The sequence below is a fragment of the Saccopteryx leptura genome, chromosome 1 (genome assembly GCF_036850995.1).
Source record: "Saccopteryx leptura isolate mSacLep1 chromosome 1, mSacLep1_pri_phased_curated, whole genome shotgun sequence".
NCBI lineage: Eukaryota > Metazoa > Chordata > Mammalia > Chiroptera > Emballonuridae > Saccopteryx > Saccopteryx leptura.
In genome coordinates, this window is record NC_089503.1 from 214,225,463 (window position 1) to 214,244,540 (window position 19,078).

At 40.9% G+C, this 19,078-nt stretch overlaps 1 protein-coding gene across 3 annotated transcripts in view; it reads right to left on the reverse strand.

Moving 5' to 3' along the window:
- ANAPC10 (anaphase promoting complex subunit 10) overlaps positions 1–19,078 on the reverse strand; it is a 72,621-nt gene that overhangs the window by 14,887 nt on the left and 38,656 nt on the right. Inside the window, exons 5-6 of one of the 3 annotated variants that reach the window (XM_066385904.1) lie at positions 14,339–14,405; positions 12,809–12,889 (exon numbers count right to left, since the gene is read on the reverse strand). The exons of the other annotated variants lie outside the window; for them this stretch is intronic. Coding sequence (XP_066242001.1) covers positions 12,825–12,889; positions 14,339–14,405 — 132 coding nt within the window. The 3' untranslated portion in view covers positions 12,809–12,824. Of the gene's footprint in view, positions 1–12,808; positions 12,890–14,338; positions 14,406–19,078 lie in introns of those variants that run through there. 3 annotated transcript variants of the gene reach the window in all.

Here is a 19,078-nt window from a genome sequence, read left to right on the forward strand (position 1 = left end):
CCACTCACACACCGACACAGGAGCTGAGCTGCAGGCCCAGAAGGGATGTTGCCAAGAAAACAGTGGTAGAACCAAGAGCATAGACCTGACTGTTTCAAGAGGTATTTTATAGCTCTGTCACAGAATATAGGGATATATTGATAACTGGTAACATTTTTAAAATTAAGGAAAATAATGAGGCAACTATTAATTTCAGGAAAACAAACTTAGGTCTAAAAGGGAAATTTAAGCACTGAACATGACATGAATCAGACAGAAACAATATGTATTTCTGGTGGAGGATATGTGGCCCTGGCAGGATAGCGCAGTTGGTTGGAGCATTATCCCAAAGTGCAGAGGTTGCCAGTTCGATCCCTGGTCAGGGTACACACAGAAACAGATCAGGGTTTCTGTCTCTCTGTCTATCTCCCTCCCTCTCTTGCTAAAATCAATTTAAAAAAATTTTAATGAAAAAAAATATTTATATGGTCATAATAATGTGCTTAATGATTTCTGCCAACATCACAAAAAACTATACTATGACAAGGAAGAGAAGGAAAGTATACTGGAGAAGACATGAGATCATAGAGCTAAGTACTGATGTTTCACAGTGAGACATCATTAGACCATGTCTTTAAATATCGATATGTACACATACAATATTTGGAACTGTATGTATCTGTTGCAGACATCTGTGTACATGTGTTATTTAGAAATATGAAAGCAAATAAAACTAAAAGAAGAGGGCTGCTGGCAAGGAGTGGAGTCAGGATCTCAGACCGGGAGAGAAGTGCTATTGTTAGAGATGCTACTGCAGACTTAACCTGTGTACATCTTCTACTGTAATAAAAATACTTCAACTTAAAAAATTAAATGTAAAAAGTGATAAAAATATTTTTAAAACTAAAGAAATGATCACAGAAAGGGCAGTGGTTGCCTCTGAGGAGTAGGGAAAGGACTGTGATAGGGAAGAGAAGAGGATACACCCTCAGCTTCTGGGTGCTCATAAAGTTCTGTGTCTTCTGTGAAAAAGTTACACATACATAAACCGCATGAGTGTTTATGGACCTGGGGGAGGAGGAGCGCTAAGCACACGGTGCAGAACTGCTTATGCTACAAATGAAGGGTAGTTTTCTCCAAGTCCTTGACATTCCAGGTAAATTATGATTTGCTATTAAATGGGCTCTAAAGTAAATAAACGTATGTTTTCTTTACATTTTACATTACTTTATGTTTTACCCTAGAACAAAAATGAAACAGAATTAGTACGTACAGTAGCCATGAGAAAACATTATGCAAATATGTACAAATTTAGACTTTTCACATGCATGAGTAATTCTTAAGGTATAGCAAATTAAAAAGTACACTGTCATGCTATCACCACAAATCTTAATAGTAAATAAGTTATCAAAACAAGGAGAGCTTAAAGATAGCTTTTGGGTACACATGTCGGTAAAATAGGAAAGTAAACAGGCTGTTTGATGGCCTTCCACTAAAGTATAAACCACTGAAAAGTAGATGAGGGAATCAGGAATTTAAGATCCCAAAGAATCACTATAAAATACTTTTTATATAAACTGTGTAACCACTAAGTAATAACTGCTTATTTAAAAAGTCCGGTTGAAGCAGAAGGATATATGGAGACCCAATTACCTTTAAAAAAAAAATGTTCAGTAAGCCTGACAAGTGATGCACAGGGAGGGGACAGAGCACGAACTGGGATGCTGAGGTCCCAGGTTCAAAACCCCAAGGTCACTGGCTTGAGCGCAGGCTCACCGGTTTGAGCATGGGATCGGATCATCAGCATGATTCCATGGTTGCTGGCTTGAGCCCAAAGGTTGCTGACTTGAGTTCAAGGTCGCTGGCTTAAGCAAGGGGTCACTGGCTCAGCTGGAGCTCCCAGTCAAGACACATATGAGAAAGCAATCAATGAACAACTCAAGTGCTGTAACTATGAGTTAATATTTCTCGTATCTCCCTGTCTCTTTCTCTCCTCTCTCTCTCTCTCTCTTTCTCTCTCTCTCTCTCTCTCTCTCTCTCTCGCAAAAAAAAAAAAAGTCTTCACAATCAAGCTGCCTTCAAAACTTGTTAAAAAACTAAGCCAGGACTTATGAAAAACAAGTGACACATTCAACAGATATATTTGATTAAAAGACATCTGAAGATTTATATCACAGCTCCACAAAGGTAATGAACAAGCAGAAATCCAGCTGCAATACAATCCAAAATGCATTCTAAGGAGACACAGAGAGCTCTGAAGTGGCTGGGAAAGAAAGGTAATGGGAATTATTTAGAAGTGGATGAAAGAAACATCTATTAATTAAGGATGATACCACTCAAGTTTTCTGGCTTTAAGATTTTTCCTTTTGTATGAAATAATCATAATTACAAACTACTCACACATTCAGAACAGCACCTCTCTGCTGGGCGTTGCGTTAAGAGTCTGACATGTACTGGTTTTGCTCCAGCCTCGTGATTCCCGCCTCCGCAGTACACTATTCTCACCTCCATTCTACACACAAGAAATCTGAGCAGAGAGAAGCCACGCTTCCAAGGTTCACAGTCAGAGGGCAGAGCAGAAACTCAACCCCCAGTGGGCTGACTCCAAAGCCCAATGCCCCTGGATCAACTCAAGGACAGAAATGCATACCTGATGGTTACGTGCCGCTCAAGTCCCCAGTTTCATGAGGTCACACAGAAAAGCATGCTAGCGGGTGCTTTTACAGCCTGCAACCACCACTACCAGTGTTCACGGCTCTGCTGCCTTCGGGGCCATGCACTGAGCTGCTACCAGGGGCCAGGCCTTCACATACACTTCCTGTCATCATCCCAACACCACACCCCAAGTCACAGCCAAGGAGCCTGTACTTCAGAGAGGTTATACAATGTGCTGAGGGTTACTTCGCCAGTGCAGGATGAAGCCAGGATTTGAAAGGAATTTCCCTGCCAAAACTCTGACCATCAAAGCAATAAAGTAGTCTTAAAATATGTCTGTGTGCAATAAGACAAGAATATATTCTGATATTAGTACGAATGAATAAACACTGGCAATTCAAAAAGCTGTAATCGCAAATAGGCGTTAAAGAGATGAGGATCACTGAAGATTGGCAAGAAGCAGAGGTCTCATGACACTCATTGCTTCCTGTCGGTCTCAGCACCTGGAAGACAGTGGGACACGTGAAGTGTTTGTTATAGGTCCTGGCAGCAGGGAAAACCCAGGACACACCTCCAGCTTGGTTAAAAATCAGACGCAACCATCTCTAGTCTTCTCAATAACAGGTTTCCAAACAGCTGAACTAACCCCCCACCCCCACCCTCAACACACAGACATTTGGCTTGTAGGATCTGTGATTTCCATTGGTCCCATAAGTCATATATATGGCCAATTTTGTTTATAAAAGTACAAAAAACTACCTCATAATGTACTTTCAAGTGTTTATCCAAATTTAAAACATCTGTCTAGAATAGTTAAGCTGGAATTATACAAAATAAATATTTTGGAGTAAAAAGTAATGAATTTTATTTAACATGAAATTTAAAAGCACTAAATTAGCTCTACTACTTATGACTTAGATATTATGAAGTTTGACTATCATTTTGAGGAGAACGTGAACTTGTTTCCTCAAACTGCAGCCAGTGACAACTGAGCAGAAAAAGCAGGGACAGTTCTGTTCTATTCACAAGCACCAACAAACAGCCCAGTGGGGAGATGGCAGAGTGCCAGGCTGCTCTGTGAGCAATTAGGCTTCATGGCAACCAGGAGGCTCAGGCGTCTTAGGCCCCTACAAAACCAGCATGCTAAGGCGCGGACGATGCCTGTACTTCTCTTCCCTGGAGGCAAATGGGAGACACATCTTGTTTAGAGATGATCTTTTCCATCTATAGGCCTGAGAGGTTAAGATTAATAAAAAGCAAACCGAGGAGACCATGTGAGAGGTTAGCAAGTGTCCCTGCCTACCGGACCTATTGACTGAGGGTAGTAACGGGTCCCATATAGTAATCTCATTCTAATAATCAGAAGAAACAATAGTTAAAGGATTGATATAATTATTATAAAATGTAAAAGTGCTCTTATTTGATTAAGAAACTCAGTGCTCTTATTTGATTAAGAAAATTTAGAAACAAACAAACCTGAAATTATCTTTCAATGAAAAATAGTTCAAATGAGTAAACACCTAGTTTCAGCAAAAACATGTATAACTTCTATGTGGAAAGTTTCTAAGAAAAAAAAAAAAGATGTTCAATAATTCAAATAAACCTCAAAGGAGACTGGGCATCAACTTCTATTTCACCGAATTTAAACTTGAGGCTCCCTGTTATCTGGTAAATGCTTTCCCTTTCTGATGTTTTATGCATTTCAGTGAAAGGTTCAGACTGCCAACACACGACATTACATTTTACAAGTTTGCTGTCTGGGTCCACCATGATACTCAGCAGCATAAGAAGAAGAAAAATGAAGTAAGATTAAAAATTTTAAAATGTTATCTAAGGATCCATAATATATATCAATTAATCATATAGGGTCAGTTGAAAAAATTCAGTAACTCAACATTGTCAAGAAGCCACCATATTTAAGTATCTGAATTTCAAGTGAAATACAGGACAATTTTATGATATTTTTATATTCACCTAGCCAAGATACACTTCACTTTATAAATAAAATAGATTTTAAAAGGCAAAAATCAATATTTAAATCAATCCTTCTTTGTATATAGATTTCTCTCCAAAAAAACCTCATAATTTCTTACCTTCAATACTTTATCATTTCACTTGACATTTTTCATTATTTTATAGTACATAAAGAAGCTTTTTCTCTACTTCTGGATGTGCCAGTGACAATCATGTAATATACAGCTATGACAACTAATCCTATAAACAGAAATCCTCACAAATTTGAAATATAAGGACAACAAATGTTTCACTACACTCAAAAACACAGAGTCTTTATTCTAAAAGGAACTTTCGGTGAAAAAATGATGTGTGAACAGCAGACACTGATGTTCACACAAGCACACTGCAGACAACCCAGCAGGCGGTTCTCTGTTTTTTTTGGATTGTGCTCTGGAGGTGCTGGTACAATGGAATTGCAATACCATAATTGCTTACTTCTCTGTGTATCTTTAAAATAGCAGGTAAAGAAAAAAAAATCAGCTACAAAAATAACAAAACAAAATGTTTTTAATTCTTCTTTTCAAAGGGCATAATTTATAACCATTACACAAATAGAGAAGAAGCACAAAAGGGGGAAAAAAGAAATGAAGTAATGTTCCAAAGGTTCAGTTTACAAGGACCTCACACTAAGTTTTTTTTTCTCTGCAACTCTTACTAGAAACAGTATTATTTGCTAGAAATGCACTAGCTGCCAAGAGCCATGGCCCATCTAAAGCAAAATGCTTAAGATGGAAACAGAGTGTTAATACAGAAAAAAGGGCAAGATTCAGTATAGAGATTTCTGTGAAACCCACTTTAAAAAGAATAAAGTCTTGACTTTGATATCTTTTTGACTGAAAATAATTGCAATAATAGAGAAAGTACTAATTTATATATAGCACTGTATTAAAACAATAAGCTGTAATAAAATTTCAAACTTTCTAATTAAAACTTTGTTTTGGGTAAGTTATTGGGAATTCAACACTAGTCTTGGTTCACATGATAGAACAATGGGAAAATTTTCCAAATGGTTGAACACTAACCCTGACAAGTGTGGAGAGCCAACTACAATACATTATACGGTAGCATAACCTGCCACCCACGTTGCTGAGAGAACCGCTTTCAGACACATGCACTGAGCCGTAAAACCACAAAATCCCTTACTACACATTGTCTTTCTTACTCTAGGTGAAATATACCATCAATTCTTTCCGTTATAAATCTTTTTTTATTACTATTTTTGAAGCCCACTTAAGAATTTGATTGTCTTTTTCTTACAATGTAAAAGATGCCTTTTTAAAAAAAGAAAATGCAACGGAACTGTTATCACCCTTCTACAGTATTACAATGAAGGCTGGTATCTGTGGCCCAATTTCTCCAGCCTACTTGTGGGGACCCATTTCTCCCATATGAGTTTTTAGTTTTCATTTTTTTTCCCATTAAAGACCAAGACCTGATAGTGATTCACTAAATTTCTTAAAGCATTTGAAAACATTTGCTTTCTTTAAGTAAGATTGATGTATTGCTCTGGGGGTTCTTTACTAAAATACACGGTTTGCTTCATTACCAAAAGAGAGAGAGAGGGAAATTTTCAAAGTTTGTTATAGAGTGACAGTTCTCTTTCTGTGTCTCTTCCAACATTTCTTCCTTCCCCCGCTCTGGCACAAATCCAAACCTCAACCAACCAATCAACGAACCAAGCAACTAACCAACAAACAGAAAGTTATTTTAGATTCAAAAATATAACAATGCTTTAGATAATATTTGTCTTATATTGGTCAATGCAGCAGGGCTGCAGGACGACAAACATGCTTCACCTCATTACAGCACTGCGCTTTGTCAAAGTCCGTTCTTGCCAATTTCAGAAAACAGCTCACTGCAATAATGACTACAGAATCTATACAAAAGGGCAGACACAGAACAAGAAGGGTGAAAATGTAACGAACTTAAAGATACTACTTGTACAGAGATTCAAAGACATTACATTCTGGAGATTCAAGATGTTAAAATCATTTCTAAAGCCAAGTGTTTCTCTCTAACGTTTTGCCTAATTAATTTCTCTCCAAACTTTTTCTCATCTCTTTCACATTTCCCTTCCCCCAACTTCTGCCCACCAAGACCCACCTCCACCCACAGTCTGCTCACTGAATCAGAGCATTCCAGGGCAGGCACAGGACAGACCAGTTTCTTCTGGGGTTTTCATCTGCAATGTTGTTGGCAAAGAGAATTTTACTTGTAAGTGTTTCTATTATACTGACAAGGTCAATTAGTCCTGTAAACTATTGGTCTTTCTGCCTGATGGCTTGGTGAATTATTCAAGTAGGACCCGTTCATAACCTATAACTGAATGCAGCCAATTAACCTCAGAAACATGACAATGCCAGTAATCTAATGGGATTTTGAGTTTATCTTAACAGACCACAGTAATGTCATTTTCCCTAAGTTAGTGGTATATTATTTAATAGAAACTATATGCTTTTCTCAAAAGTGAATTAATTTGTTATGGTATACAAATTACAGAGTAACTTCTATTTTATGGAAGTTCACCATAAAGACGTTGAAGCTTTTTGTTCTTTTTTTTTTTTTTTTTTACAGAGACAGAGTCAGAGAGAGGGATAGATAGGGACAGACAGACAGGAACGGAGAAGCATCAGAGATGAGAAGCTTCTCAGAGATGAGAAGCATCAATCATCAGTTTTTCATTGCGACACCTTGGTTGTTCATTGATTGCTTTCTCATATGTGCCTTGACCGTGGACCTTCAGCAGACCGAGTAACCCCTTGCTCAAACCAGTGACCTTGGGTCTAAACTGGTGAGCTTTTGCTCAAACCAGATTAGGCCACACTCAAGCTGGCAACCTCAGGGTCTCGAACCTGGGTCTTCTGCATCCCAGTCCGACGCTCTATCCACTGCGCCACCGCCTGGTCAGGCAAGACGTTGAGTTTTTTAAAAACAATAATCAGTTATTATGCCTGTATTTACCTATGTGGTTTATATAACTAAATATAGAACATGAGATGTAGTAACTATGTATGATGGCAGGTGAATACTGGAAATATCAGGAAAAATTTTGCAAACTATAATTATCTAAACACTATGCTATACACCTGAAACTAATAAAAAATAATACTGAATGCAAACTTATTTTAAAAACTTTTTTTATTAAAAAAGAATCGTTTTTAGTGTGGGGAGGGAGGGATATGAGAACCCTATAGTATACGATATCCAGTGCTCTTATTAAGATTCCTCTGGAGGTGTAGAAAGTACTACTCTTATGGAAATAAACTTGTATTTTACTTCAAATATTCAAAAAATCTTTAAAATGTCAAACATTATTTATTTTTAAAAACCACAAAAGGGAATTTACATTAATTGAGTGTTTACTATGTGGCAGGCAATATGAGTAAGTACAGTACTTTGCAGACTTGATCTTACTTGTCTCAGGAATCCAATGAAACAAGCATGGTTCTCCTTATTCCCCTTGTGAGGAACCTGAGGCGCCGGCCGGGCTAAATGTGCCCCCATTTTCACACAGCTAACAAGAAGCAAAATTAATAATTAATGTTGCAGGCCAGATCTGGGCCCTGGTTGGTTGGCTCAGTGGTAGAGCATCGGCCTGGCATGTGGATGTCCTGGGTTCAATTCCTGGTTAGGGTACACAGGAGAAGCAAGCATCTGCTTCTCCACCCTTTCCCTTCCCCCTTCTCTCTCACTCTCTCTCTTTCTTCTCCTCCCACAGCCATGGTTCAATTGGTTTGAGTGCATGCTGTATGGTTCTTCATACAGTAATATTTTTAAAACTATTTGATCTAGTGAGCCAATTTAACATATATTCTAGCAAAAACTGTACTGTGATTTACCTCTGTTTTTGTTCAATTGTTAGGCCCAAGCACCCTAAAAGCAAATGCCTATTAACAGGAGCATTTTTTTCAAAATTCCAATTACTACTCTCAACTTCCCTGCTACAAGAGCCTTCATATTGGCTAAGGGATCTCAGGGCTTCTCTCACTGCTTAATGGAAATGTTTGAAAACTATTTATGCAATTAGGGTAGAGTTTTATTTGGAAAATACTGGCTTGGCTAAAAATCATGGCATGTAAGATGTGCACAAATAACGTATTTTTTTAAATGCCCGCTTATACCCCCTACTCTACAAAGTGTTTACTATTAATATTTTATTAGTTTAAAAGAATAGATCCTGTAGAAAAAGTATTAAGGCTACGAAGTAGAATTCAAAGTCATCAATGTGAAGTCAGCTTTGCTTACATTTTAAACCAATAAATCAAAATAAATACCATAAGCACAAAAATTTCAAGAACAGCGCCCCAAATCAAAGGAAGTATCCAAGTTAGTAAACAATTACCTTAGTTAATAAAGAGAGAGCTAATAATTTGACACAGTGGGTCAACATGTGATCAAATAAATTTTATGCGATTAAGTGGGTCATATCAAAAGAACTAAAACTGTCCCTCCAAAAGCCACAAAATAAGAATGCTTCTGATGCTGCAGTTTCAAAGGGTTAAACATGTATATTTAGTCCAATGCCAATGGAAATTTCACTAAAGTAAAACACAAATAACTAGAAAACCCAGGTAGGAGGTATGCTCTGTCTAACTCTGGACAACTGATATTAAAACGCCAAATGTCATCATTAAAAAATAACACAAAACACTTCATGCTTAAATTCAGCAACAAGGAATTGAACTCAAGACAACTACCCACTACCTATTATTAGAACATGCCTTACAATGGATAAGACACATTTATCTAGCACATTCCGGCCCTGTGCAGTCCTGTACGAGTACAGATAAAGCAAGCAGCTACAGAGCTAAAGGAAGAAGTATGGAAGAACATCAGCTTACACTGACTGAGAAATCTACTGTGTATATGGTATATCACACAATGGAGTATGTAGCTTTTACACACCTTATCTCATTTAATCTTTACAACCATCCAAACAAAGTAGCTATTGAGATTGTTTTTTGTAAGTAAATAAACAGAGGCTCAGAAAGAACAGAGAAATTTGCGCTGTATTACAAAATAAAGAACTGACAGTAACAAGATTCCAACTCTGATCTGACAGAACCAAAACCCACAAAGAAAGCACCATGTGGCAAAGACAATCTAGAAACATGTTCCTTCCTCTGGCTTAGATCTCGTCCTCTGTCACACTCCGAACAAAATATTTAAAACTCAGATTGCAGATTATGAAACAGACTGGGGTTTTTGCCCCATCAGCCAAGGTTCGAGAACTCTGCGTCCAATGGCGAGGACAATATGCCTCTAGGGAAACAGCAGTGAGTTTCAAATGACTACAGTTTCAGGTTAAACGGAGTTCAGTGAGTCATGATAATTCCATGCTAGTGATAATCCTGAGCTTAGTCAACAGAAACTTTTCAAATCTGAATTTCATATTTGCCTTAGACAATCCACTCTCAACACACAGCAACTCTTCCTACAAAGTAAGCGTTTTAAAGCCAGGAACACTTCTCAGTGCCTTTCTCTGATTATCTCAGAGAAATGATAAAATTTTAAAATGGATAAAGCTAATGTTTAACAACTAGATTTTACAAACTAGCTGAGAATCGTTTTGACTTTGTATCCGTTCCTCGCTTCCTGAGCAAAGAGGTTCCTGGGCACTCAGCTAGACGGGGGCGGGCAGGCAGGCAGAGCTCTTCCACTCAGTTCTTATTCCCTAACACGCCTTCCTTAGCAGGCTTAACCTGAGCTGCTCGCTATGCCAAGAACAAGTTACAGGCTCTTAGATTCTTCCAAGGTAAATGACAATCCCTTTAGTCATTATTTTAGGCTTTTTTCATCCCTTAGGAAGCTTCTTGCACAAAATAACATGCACAGAATAAAGTGAGATAGAGCCCAGCCGCCCAGATGTGGTTCAAAGCTGTGGGCTTGAGGCTGAGACGCAGTTCCCAGGGAGGGCTGGGTGGGCCACCCTTGCTGCAGGGCGCCACCACCTCTGTGAATGTTCTCTGCGTACACAAACCCCTAGCCCTATTTCTGCTTTTCACCTTTTTTCCTAAAAGTAAAAATCCTCTTCAGCTCTCTTTTGGTTAGCAAAAACAGGTACAAATGTAAGTCTTTATAAAAGTTAAGTGGCGTAATATGCATTTTCAAAAGCGAGGCATACTTGTTTTTTCTTTAAAAAAAGAAAAGACTACATTTTTAGAACACTTTTAGATTCACAGCAAAACGGAGAGCAAGGTCCCGCAATTCCCTATGCACTGCCTCCCCCCCCCCCCAAGAGGGCCTCCACATTATAAACATCCCCATCCACAGTGGTCCATCTGTGACAGCTGATGAGCCTGCATGGACACATCATCATCACCCAAAGTCCAGGCTTTCCATTAGGGCTTCCTCTCGGTGGTGTATATTTTATGGGTTTGAACCAACATATGATGACAAGTATGCAACGTTATAGTATCATACAGAGTGTGATCATCATCATCAATCTCCTAAAAATCCTCAGTGCTCCACCTGTTTATCACTCCAAACCACCCCCAACTCCTGGCAACCCCTGATCTAAAACTGTCTTCATTGGTTTGCCATTTCCAGAATGTCAGAGATGTGGAATTTTAGAGTATGTAGCCTTTTCAGACTGGCTTCTGTCCCTTAGTAATATGCATGTAGGGTTCCTCTATGTCCTTTCATGGCCTGAGAGCTCATTTCTTTTTAGCAGTGAACAACTACCATTGTCTGGACGTACCAAGTGTTTATGCCAAAAGCATTAGCATTACAAGTATCAATCAATTTTCAATAGAATATGTTTAAAACGCAAACAATTTTTAAATGCAATTCCGAGAATATATAGTCAGTCTATTCCCTGTTGTTCACCAGCTCATTTCCTCAGCTACACACTTCAATTTTTCTTAATAACGAAATGAACTATTTTAGTAACTTGTAATTTAATGTGATTTTAAGGGAAAAAAGATTGTATGAAAATGTACTACATGTTGATTCCCAGCTATACCACCAACTTCCTGTGTGACACTGGACAGCTCACTTAGCCTCTGAGGCCCATTTGTAAAATAATGGGCTTGGGCTTGATTAGTATTAAATTCAGGAAAGTGTGCTGTGACTGCCAGAGTGTAGGAGCAGGAACAGGGAGGTGATGATAGGGACTCTGTGAGGCTGAGAACAAAGAAGATCAGCACAAAGGAAGACAAACGTTTGCATTCCATTGGTCAGAGACCCTTATCAGAAGTTTATGTTTGAAATTCGCCACTAAGCTAAACCCAGCCCCTGTTGCTATGCTGTGTGCGGACCCCTTAGCAAATAGGTAACTGCCACATCTGCTTCTGTATAATGCTTGCTTACTTAGGATATATAAGGACCTAGCTGTAAGCGCCAGGTGCGACTCTCATTTGTAGCCCCTTGAGGGTACGGTGTCTCCGGACACCTTGAGAGTCTGTCCCTGCACAGGTTAAACTTGGCCAATAAAGTACTATCTAAGCTCCTGAAAGTCTCTGACGTTTGTTCTCGTACCCGGTGGATGCAACATTTTCTGGGGGCTCGTCCGGGATTCTCCCTTGGCTGAGTTTTGGGTTGGAGACCGGAGGGACACCCACAGCTCGAGCTGAGTAAGTATTTACCGAGGATCCTCATTTGGTTTGGCTTTTGGGCTCCGGAGCGCACATTGCTGAAGTGGTAGGTGGGACGCCGCCGGTAATCCACCTAGGGCTTTCAGAAGCGGGACGCTGCTCTCTGAAATTTGGGTATTTGGATTTGTTAACTTTAGGAGTGACCAGTCATATTAGGAATCCTTTTTGCGCTGTGCTGCACTGCATTTTGTTTGAGCTCGAATGACTGAGTTGAGTGTGAGAGAGAAAAAGTGTGTTCCTTGTGTTAATAGTGTGTGTTGCCTGTATCCTACCCTTTCTCATTATTCCTGAGTCATCCAGGATGGGACAACAAAAGTCTGTGCCGGGATCCCTGCTCGAGTGCCTGTTGAAGAATTTTTCTGATTTCCAGAAGAGGGCTCAGGGGTACAGAGGTCCGCAGCCGAGTCCAGGTTTCCTCCGAATCTTGAGCCAGCTGGAATGGCCTGCGTTTAATGTGGGATGGCCCACAGAGGGCACTTTTGACCTTCCAACTTTATTTGCTGTTAGAGCCACTGTCTATAGAGCACCCCACCCAGACCAATACCTGTATATAGATGTGTGGGTAGATATAGCCACCTGTCAGCCTGGGTACATCAGAAAGTGTCTGAAGGACGGCCAGCAAGGCAGGCGAGCGGTTTGTCTCACTACGGGAAATAGGAAAGTTGGGGGGGTCAAAGAAAAAGAAAAGGGAGAAGCCCATTCCCCGACACAGCCTGGTAAACCATCCAGACTTTACCCTGTTTTGCCTGGACCGCCGGAGGACCACCTAGACCCAATGAATTCCCCTCCACCCTATCAGCAGCAGGAGGAACCAGATTCCTCGCAGCAGGATGTGAGCGAGCTCTCGAGCCCTCCCCACACCCGAGGAGGGGCGGTCTATGGGGTGGGAGGTGCAGCCATCTTGCCTCTCCGGGAGGTGCCACCGGCACCAGATGCTGGCCCACGGGCACCTACTCGCCTCATCTATGTGCCTTTTTCCACCAGTGATTTATATAATTGGAAACATCAGAATCCCCCATTTTCCAAGAAACCTCAGGGACTAATATCTCTCCTTGAGACCATTTTTAGGACCCATCAGCCTACATGGGACGATTGTCAGCAGATTTTACAAACCCTCTTCACTTCTGAAGAAAGGGACAGAATAATGAGAGAAGCTGCTAAGGCGGTATTGGGAGGAGAAAGGGAAACTCAGGAGGGAAGAAGGGAAATAGAAGATGTTCTCCGGTCTCAACCTCCTACCTGGGACCCTAATACCACTGGGGGAAGGGACGCGCTCCTCCAGTATCGCTGGGCTCTGTTGAGGGGACTCAAGGCAGCAGCTAGAAAGCCAACCAACTTTAGCAAGGTAAGTGAGGTCATCCAGGGAAGGGAAGAATTCCCAGCAGCTTTCTTAGAGAGACTCATGGAGGCTTATAGAGTGTACACCCCCTTAGACCCAGAAGCGGAAGAAAACAAGAGGAGGCTAATAAACATAGCCTTTGTAACTCAAGCCGCTTCTGATATAAGGAAAAAGCTTCAGAAGATTGAGGGGTTTGAGGGAGAGAATAGGAGTAAACTATTAGAAATAGCCCAGAAAGTATATATCAACAGGGATGATCCAGAGGTTGGCAGAGCAAAGGAGGTAGCCAAAATCCTGATTGCTGCTCAGAAACCTTCCCCCAAAGGAAAAGGGGGACAGAGAAAGGGCCAAGGAAAGTGAATAAACAAGGATCAATGCGCCTATTGCAAGGAGAAAGGACACTGGAAGAGAGAGTGCCCAAAGTTGAGGGCCAACAGCCAGAGGCCAAAACAAGCCCCAGAGGTCTTGCTCCAAACCTTAGACTGACGGGGCCAGGGCTCCATTCCCGTCGGCTCCCAGGAGCCCATGGTCACCTTAACAGTCGAAGGAAAGCCAATAGACTTCCTAGTCGACACGGGAGCCACCTACCTATTCAGTCCTAAAGAAACCACAGGGCCAGATGCAGAAGGCAACTACTAAGATAATAGGGGCAACAGGCAAAGCAGAAGCCTACCCATAGGCCACCACAAGAATTACTGAGTTAGGTCAAGGCACCATCACCCACTCTTTTCTAGTCATTCCAGACTGCCCTTACCCACTGCTTGGAAGAGACTTATTGCAGAAACTTCAGGCCACCATAACCTTCTGACGGGAGGAAAGCCCTATGGGGAACGAAGAGGCAGAGGTCAGCATGGAAGTAACTGTCCCACTGTCTGAAGAACACTTACTTGCCACCGTCCTAGAAGGTAAGGAGGCCGAAGAAGGGGTTCCAGACGCCCTGCGTGCCCAGGTGCCTGAGGTCTGGGTGGAAACCAACCCCCCAGGTTTGGCGGCTCACCAACCGCCTATCCTGGTGCAATTGATTAGCACTGCTAGACCGGTTAGGGTCAGGCAGTACCTGGTCCCAGCCCGAGCTAGACAGGGAATCGCCCGGCACTTGCAACACCTGCTGGAGGCAGAGAGGGAGAGAATAGGAGTAAGCTATTAGAAATAGCCCAGAAAGTATATATCAACAGGGATGATCCAGAGGTTGGCAGAGCAAAGGAGGTAGCCGAAAGTGCCAATCAGCCTGGAACACCCCGCTGCTTCCCGTCCAGAAACCGGGGAGCCAAGACTATCGTCCGGTCCAGGACTTGCGGGAAGTAAATGCAGAGGTAGAGACTATTCATCCCACGGTGCCCAATCGTATACCTTACTGAGCTCATTGCCCCCAACCCATACCTATTATTTGGTCCTGGATTTGAAGGATACCTTCTTTTGTATTCCCCTGGCACCTCAGAGCCAAGAGATCTTTGCCTTTGAATGGAATGACCCAGATAATGGACTGGTGGGGCAGTTCACTTGGACCAGACTACCACAAGGGTTTAAGAATTACCCCAATAGAGTGACATCACGGAAATGGCGCCGTGAGCAGCGCGTCCGACAGATCTCCCCAAAATCTCAACAAATTTATCAACTAGAAACAGAAAAATTTATCTTCGGAGCATTCCAGAGTTCCACACACACACTGAAAGCGAAAGGACTGTTGCCGAGGAGGGAGTACGCCTGTGGTGAGTCAACCCACACGTGCAACTGCCCACCCACACTCGGGGAGCGGCAGCCTGGGCACTGGTGGCAGCTGGCGTGCCCTGAGAAACCGCGCGCGCCCCGTGCCGCGGTCCGGAGGGTCCCGGCCACCGGCGTGCAGAGAACCGTGCGCGCGCCCCGTGCCGCGGTCCGGGAGGGGCGCCAAACCTGCCTTTCCTAGTCAGGAGATTCTCTGCATGGGCGGGGCACCTCACCCAGCCATTCAAGCTAACAATCAAGCGTTGGGGGAGGGGCACGCAGGCAGCCTGAAATACTTTCTGGAGCACAGCTGCAGATCCAATCACTGAAATTAGCTTAACCCACGAAATCTGCGCACCCACGGGGCTCTAATTGATAAGATCTCTCCCAGTTCAGCGATCCAAGACAAGAGGCGTGATATTTTTCAGTACCTTTCGCTAAAGGGGCGGGGGCAAGTTCTGATTGACAGAGCCTCCATATTCAGGGATATACCTAACAAGAGGGACTTGGCAGATATTAAGATCCATAAAGCAAGTAGCGACTAGTGCTTCTTCTTCCCAGCCAAAACAGGCTACAAAGTGTGGAAAGCCTGGGTTGAGTGGTCCAACTGAATGGTAGGCGCTGAACAGTCACCTTGACAACAATTGACTCCCAGCCCCACCTGATTACGCTGGAGGCTCTGACTGCCAGAGCCTTACCCAGAGCCTTGCGCTGAGTGAGGATAGAGTGGGGATTTCCCAGCTCTTTGAGCCTCTTACTCCCCAGACAGAAGCAGTGGCAGCCTTATAGCTGGATCACCAGGCTGCTAATTCAGGAAGGGGACACTAGGAGAGAGACTCCAGGAAAGCAAACTCTCTCATTGTTGGACTCTGCAATCACCAACAAGCCTTGACTACCAGAGAGACTAAAGCCAATTATATGACATTGCCATAGAATCCCATCAACTGCAAATCCCTACCTAAGCGTGACACAGGGGCAGAACCTGGGGTACAGAGTCACCGACCAGGAAGAGGGAGAGAAAAGAAAAAGGAAGAAGTTAACCTCTCAAAATCAAGAAAAATCCACAGACTTTATAACTTGTTCCACTAATTCTTTGTTGTTGTTGTTTCTTTCTTCTTTCTTATTGCCTTTATTATTATTTGCATTTCCTCCACCTCGGTCCTTTTATTCTCTGCCCATCTTATGCTACCCTTTTCTTGAACTACACTACCCATGAGTGTTACATTTTATTTCTTTTCTTCATCCTTACTCTCCTTTAAGGTTACACTCCAAAACCCTTAACTCTCACTCTCTCCCCTTTTGTTTTTCTTTGTTTTTTTTCCCTTTCCTTTTTTACTTCCTTCGTTTCTCTCTTTTTCTTATTTTTTCCTTTCTATTCGTTTCTTCTTTTCTCCTTTTACTTTTCCTCCCATTCAATCCTCAATCACGAACAAATTATTTAATTTGGGACTCAAGTTTTTTTGTTCTTTTTTTTTTCTTTCTGCTTTTGTTCTTGGTTTTCCTTTATTTGTTTGTTTTTGTGGCATTTTGGGTACTTTTTTTTTTTTTTTATTCATTTTTGAGAGGAGAGGGAGAGACAGAGAGAGAGAGAGAGAGAGAGAGAAGAGACAGAGAGAGAGAAGGGGGGAGGAGCTGGAAGCATCAACTCCCATATGTGCCTTGACCAGGCAAGCCCAGGGTTTTGAACCGGCGACCTCAGCATTTCCAGGTCGACGCTTTATCCACTGCGCCACCACAGGTCAGGCCACATTTTGGGTACTTTTTACATTGCTTTTAAACTCACTAGCATTCCTCCCAACCCAAAGTCTCCATTGTATTTAGTCTTCGCTCCACTTAATACAACAGATTTTTACTTATTATTTTTATTTTTATTTTTTTCTTCTTTAAATATTATTTTTTCTCTCCTTTTTTCTGTTTCCCTCTTATCCCTCTCATTATATCTCTTAGTCGACCATCACTTACAAGCAAATCATTTTATGCTTGTCTAAGATTTTCTCCTTTTTTTTTTTTTTTTTTTTTTTCACTTAGTAGGTCCCTACTCCCTTTTTGCCCCTTGAACTCTTCACCCCAAATCAGGCCCTCCATTATAGGCAGTTTTTGTTCCATTTAGCATAATATAATTCACAGGTCATCACGATATTTCCCTAAGGAGGTGAGAGGAGGGGAAGGAAAGAAAGAAAAAAGGAGAAAATAATAAATTATTACTTTTTGTGTGTGTGGAGTGTTTTCCTTTTTTTTTTTCTTTTTATTCTTTATTAATTCTAATTAATACTATCAACAAGACCACCTTCAGATGCCAATAAGAAAAAGGAAATCGAATATTATGGATACAAAAGATAGAGAGGTAACACAAATAGATGTGGAAAAATCTATGGAGAAAAGATTTAACATATTGGAAGCCTTGGAGCCAAATGACAGAGAATTTAAAATAGAAATCTTAAAAATACTCAGAGATATACAAGAAAACACAGAAAGGCAATTTAGGGAGATCAGAAAACAACTCAACGAACACAAAGAATATATTACCAAGGAAATTGAAACTATAAAAACAAATCAAACAGAAATGAAAAACTCAATTCACGAGCTGAAAAATGAGATAACAAGCTTAGCTAACAGAACAGCCCAGATAGAAGATAGTATTAGTGAAATAGAAGACAAGCAACTTGAGGCACAACAGAGAGAAGAAGAAAGAGATTCAAAAATAATAAAAAACGAGAAAGCCCTACAGGAATTGTCTGACTCCATCAGAAAGAATAACATAAGAATAATAGGTATATCAGAGGGAGAAGAGAAAGAAAATGCAATGGAGAATATACTCAAACAAATAATAGATGAGAACTTCCCAAGCCTGTGGAAAGAACTAAAGCCTCAAATTCAAGAAGCAAATAGAACACCGAGTTTTCTTAACCCCAACAAACCCACTCCAAGGCACATCATAATGAAGATGACACAAACCAATGACAAAGAAAAAATTCTCAAGGCAGCCAGGAAAAAGAAGAATACAACATATAAAGGAAGGCCTATTAGATTATCATCAGATTTCTCAGCAGAAATTCTACAAGCTAGAAGAGAGTGGACCCCAATATTTAAAGCCCTGAAAGAGAGGAACTTTCAGCCAAGAATACTATACCCATCAAAGCTATCCTTCAAGTACGAAGGAGATATAAAAACATTCACAAATACAGAAAAGATGAGAGAATTTATCATCAGAAAGCCCCCACTCCAGGAAATACTAAAGGGGGTTTTCCAACCAGATTCAAAGAACAAAAGAAAACAAAACCACAAGTAACAGCTCCACCAAGAAAACAATAAAACCAAACTTAAACTGTGACAACAAAAGAAAAAAAAGGGGAGAAAAGATGAAGATTAACAGTAGCAAAGGACGATGAAGTGCAGAAATACTCATAAGAAAGGGTACTACAATGAATATGGTAGGTACCCTTTTCATTACTTAATGGTAACCACCCTTGAAAAAACCACCACAAAAACACTTGACTTAAAAAAGGTAGCAACAGAGGAAAGAAGTATGGAATACAAACAAACAAAAACAAACGATAGAAAAACAAAAGAGAAGAATCAAACAAGATACAAAACTAACAGAAAGCAATTTATAAAATGGCAATAGGGAACCCACAAGTGTCAATAATTACACTAAATGTAAATGGATTAAACTTACCAATAAAAAGACACAGAGTAGCAGAATGGATTAAAAAAGAAAATCCAACTGTATGCTGCCTACAAGAAACTCATCTAAGCAACAAGGATAAAAACAAATTCAAAGTAAAAGGCT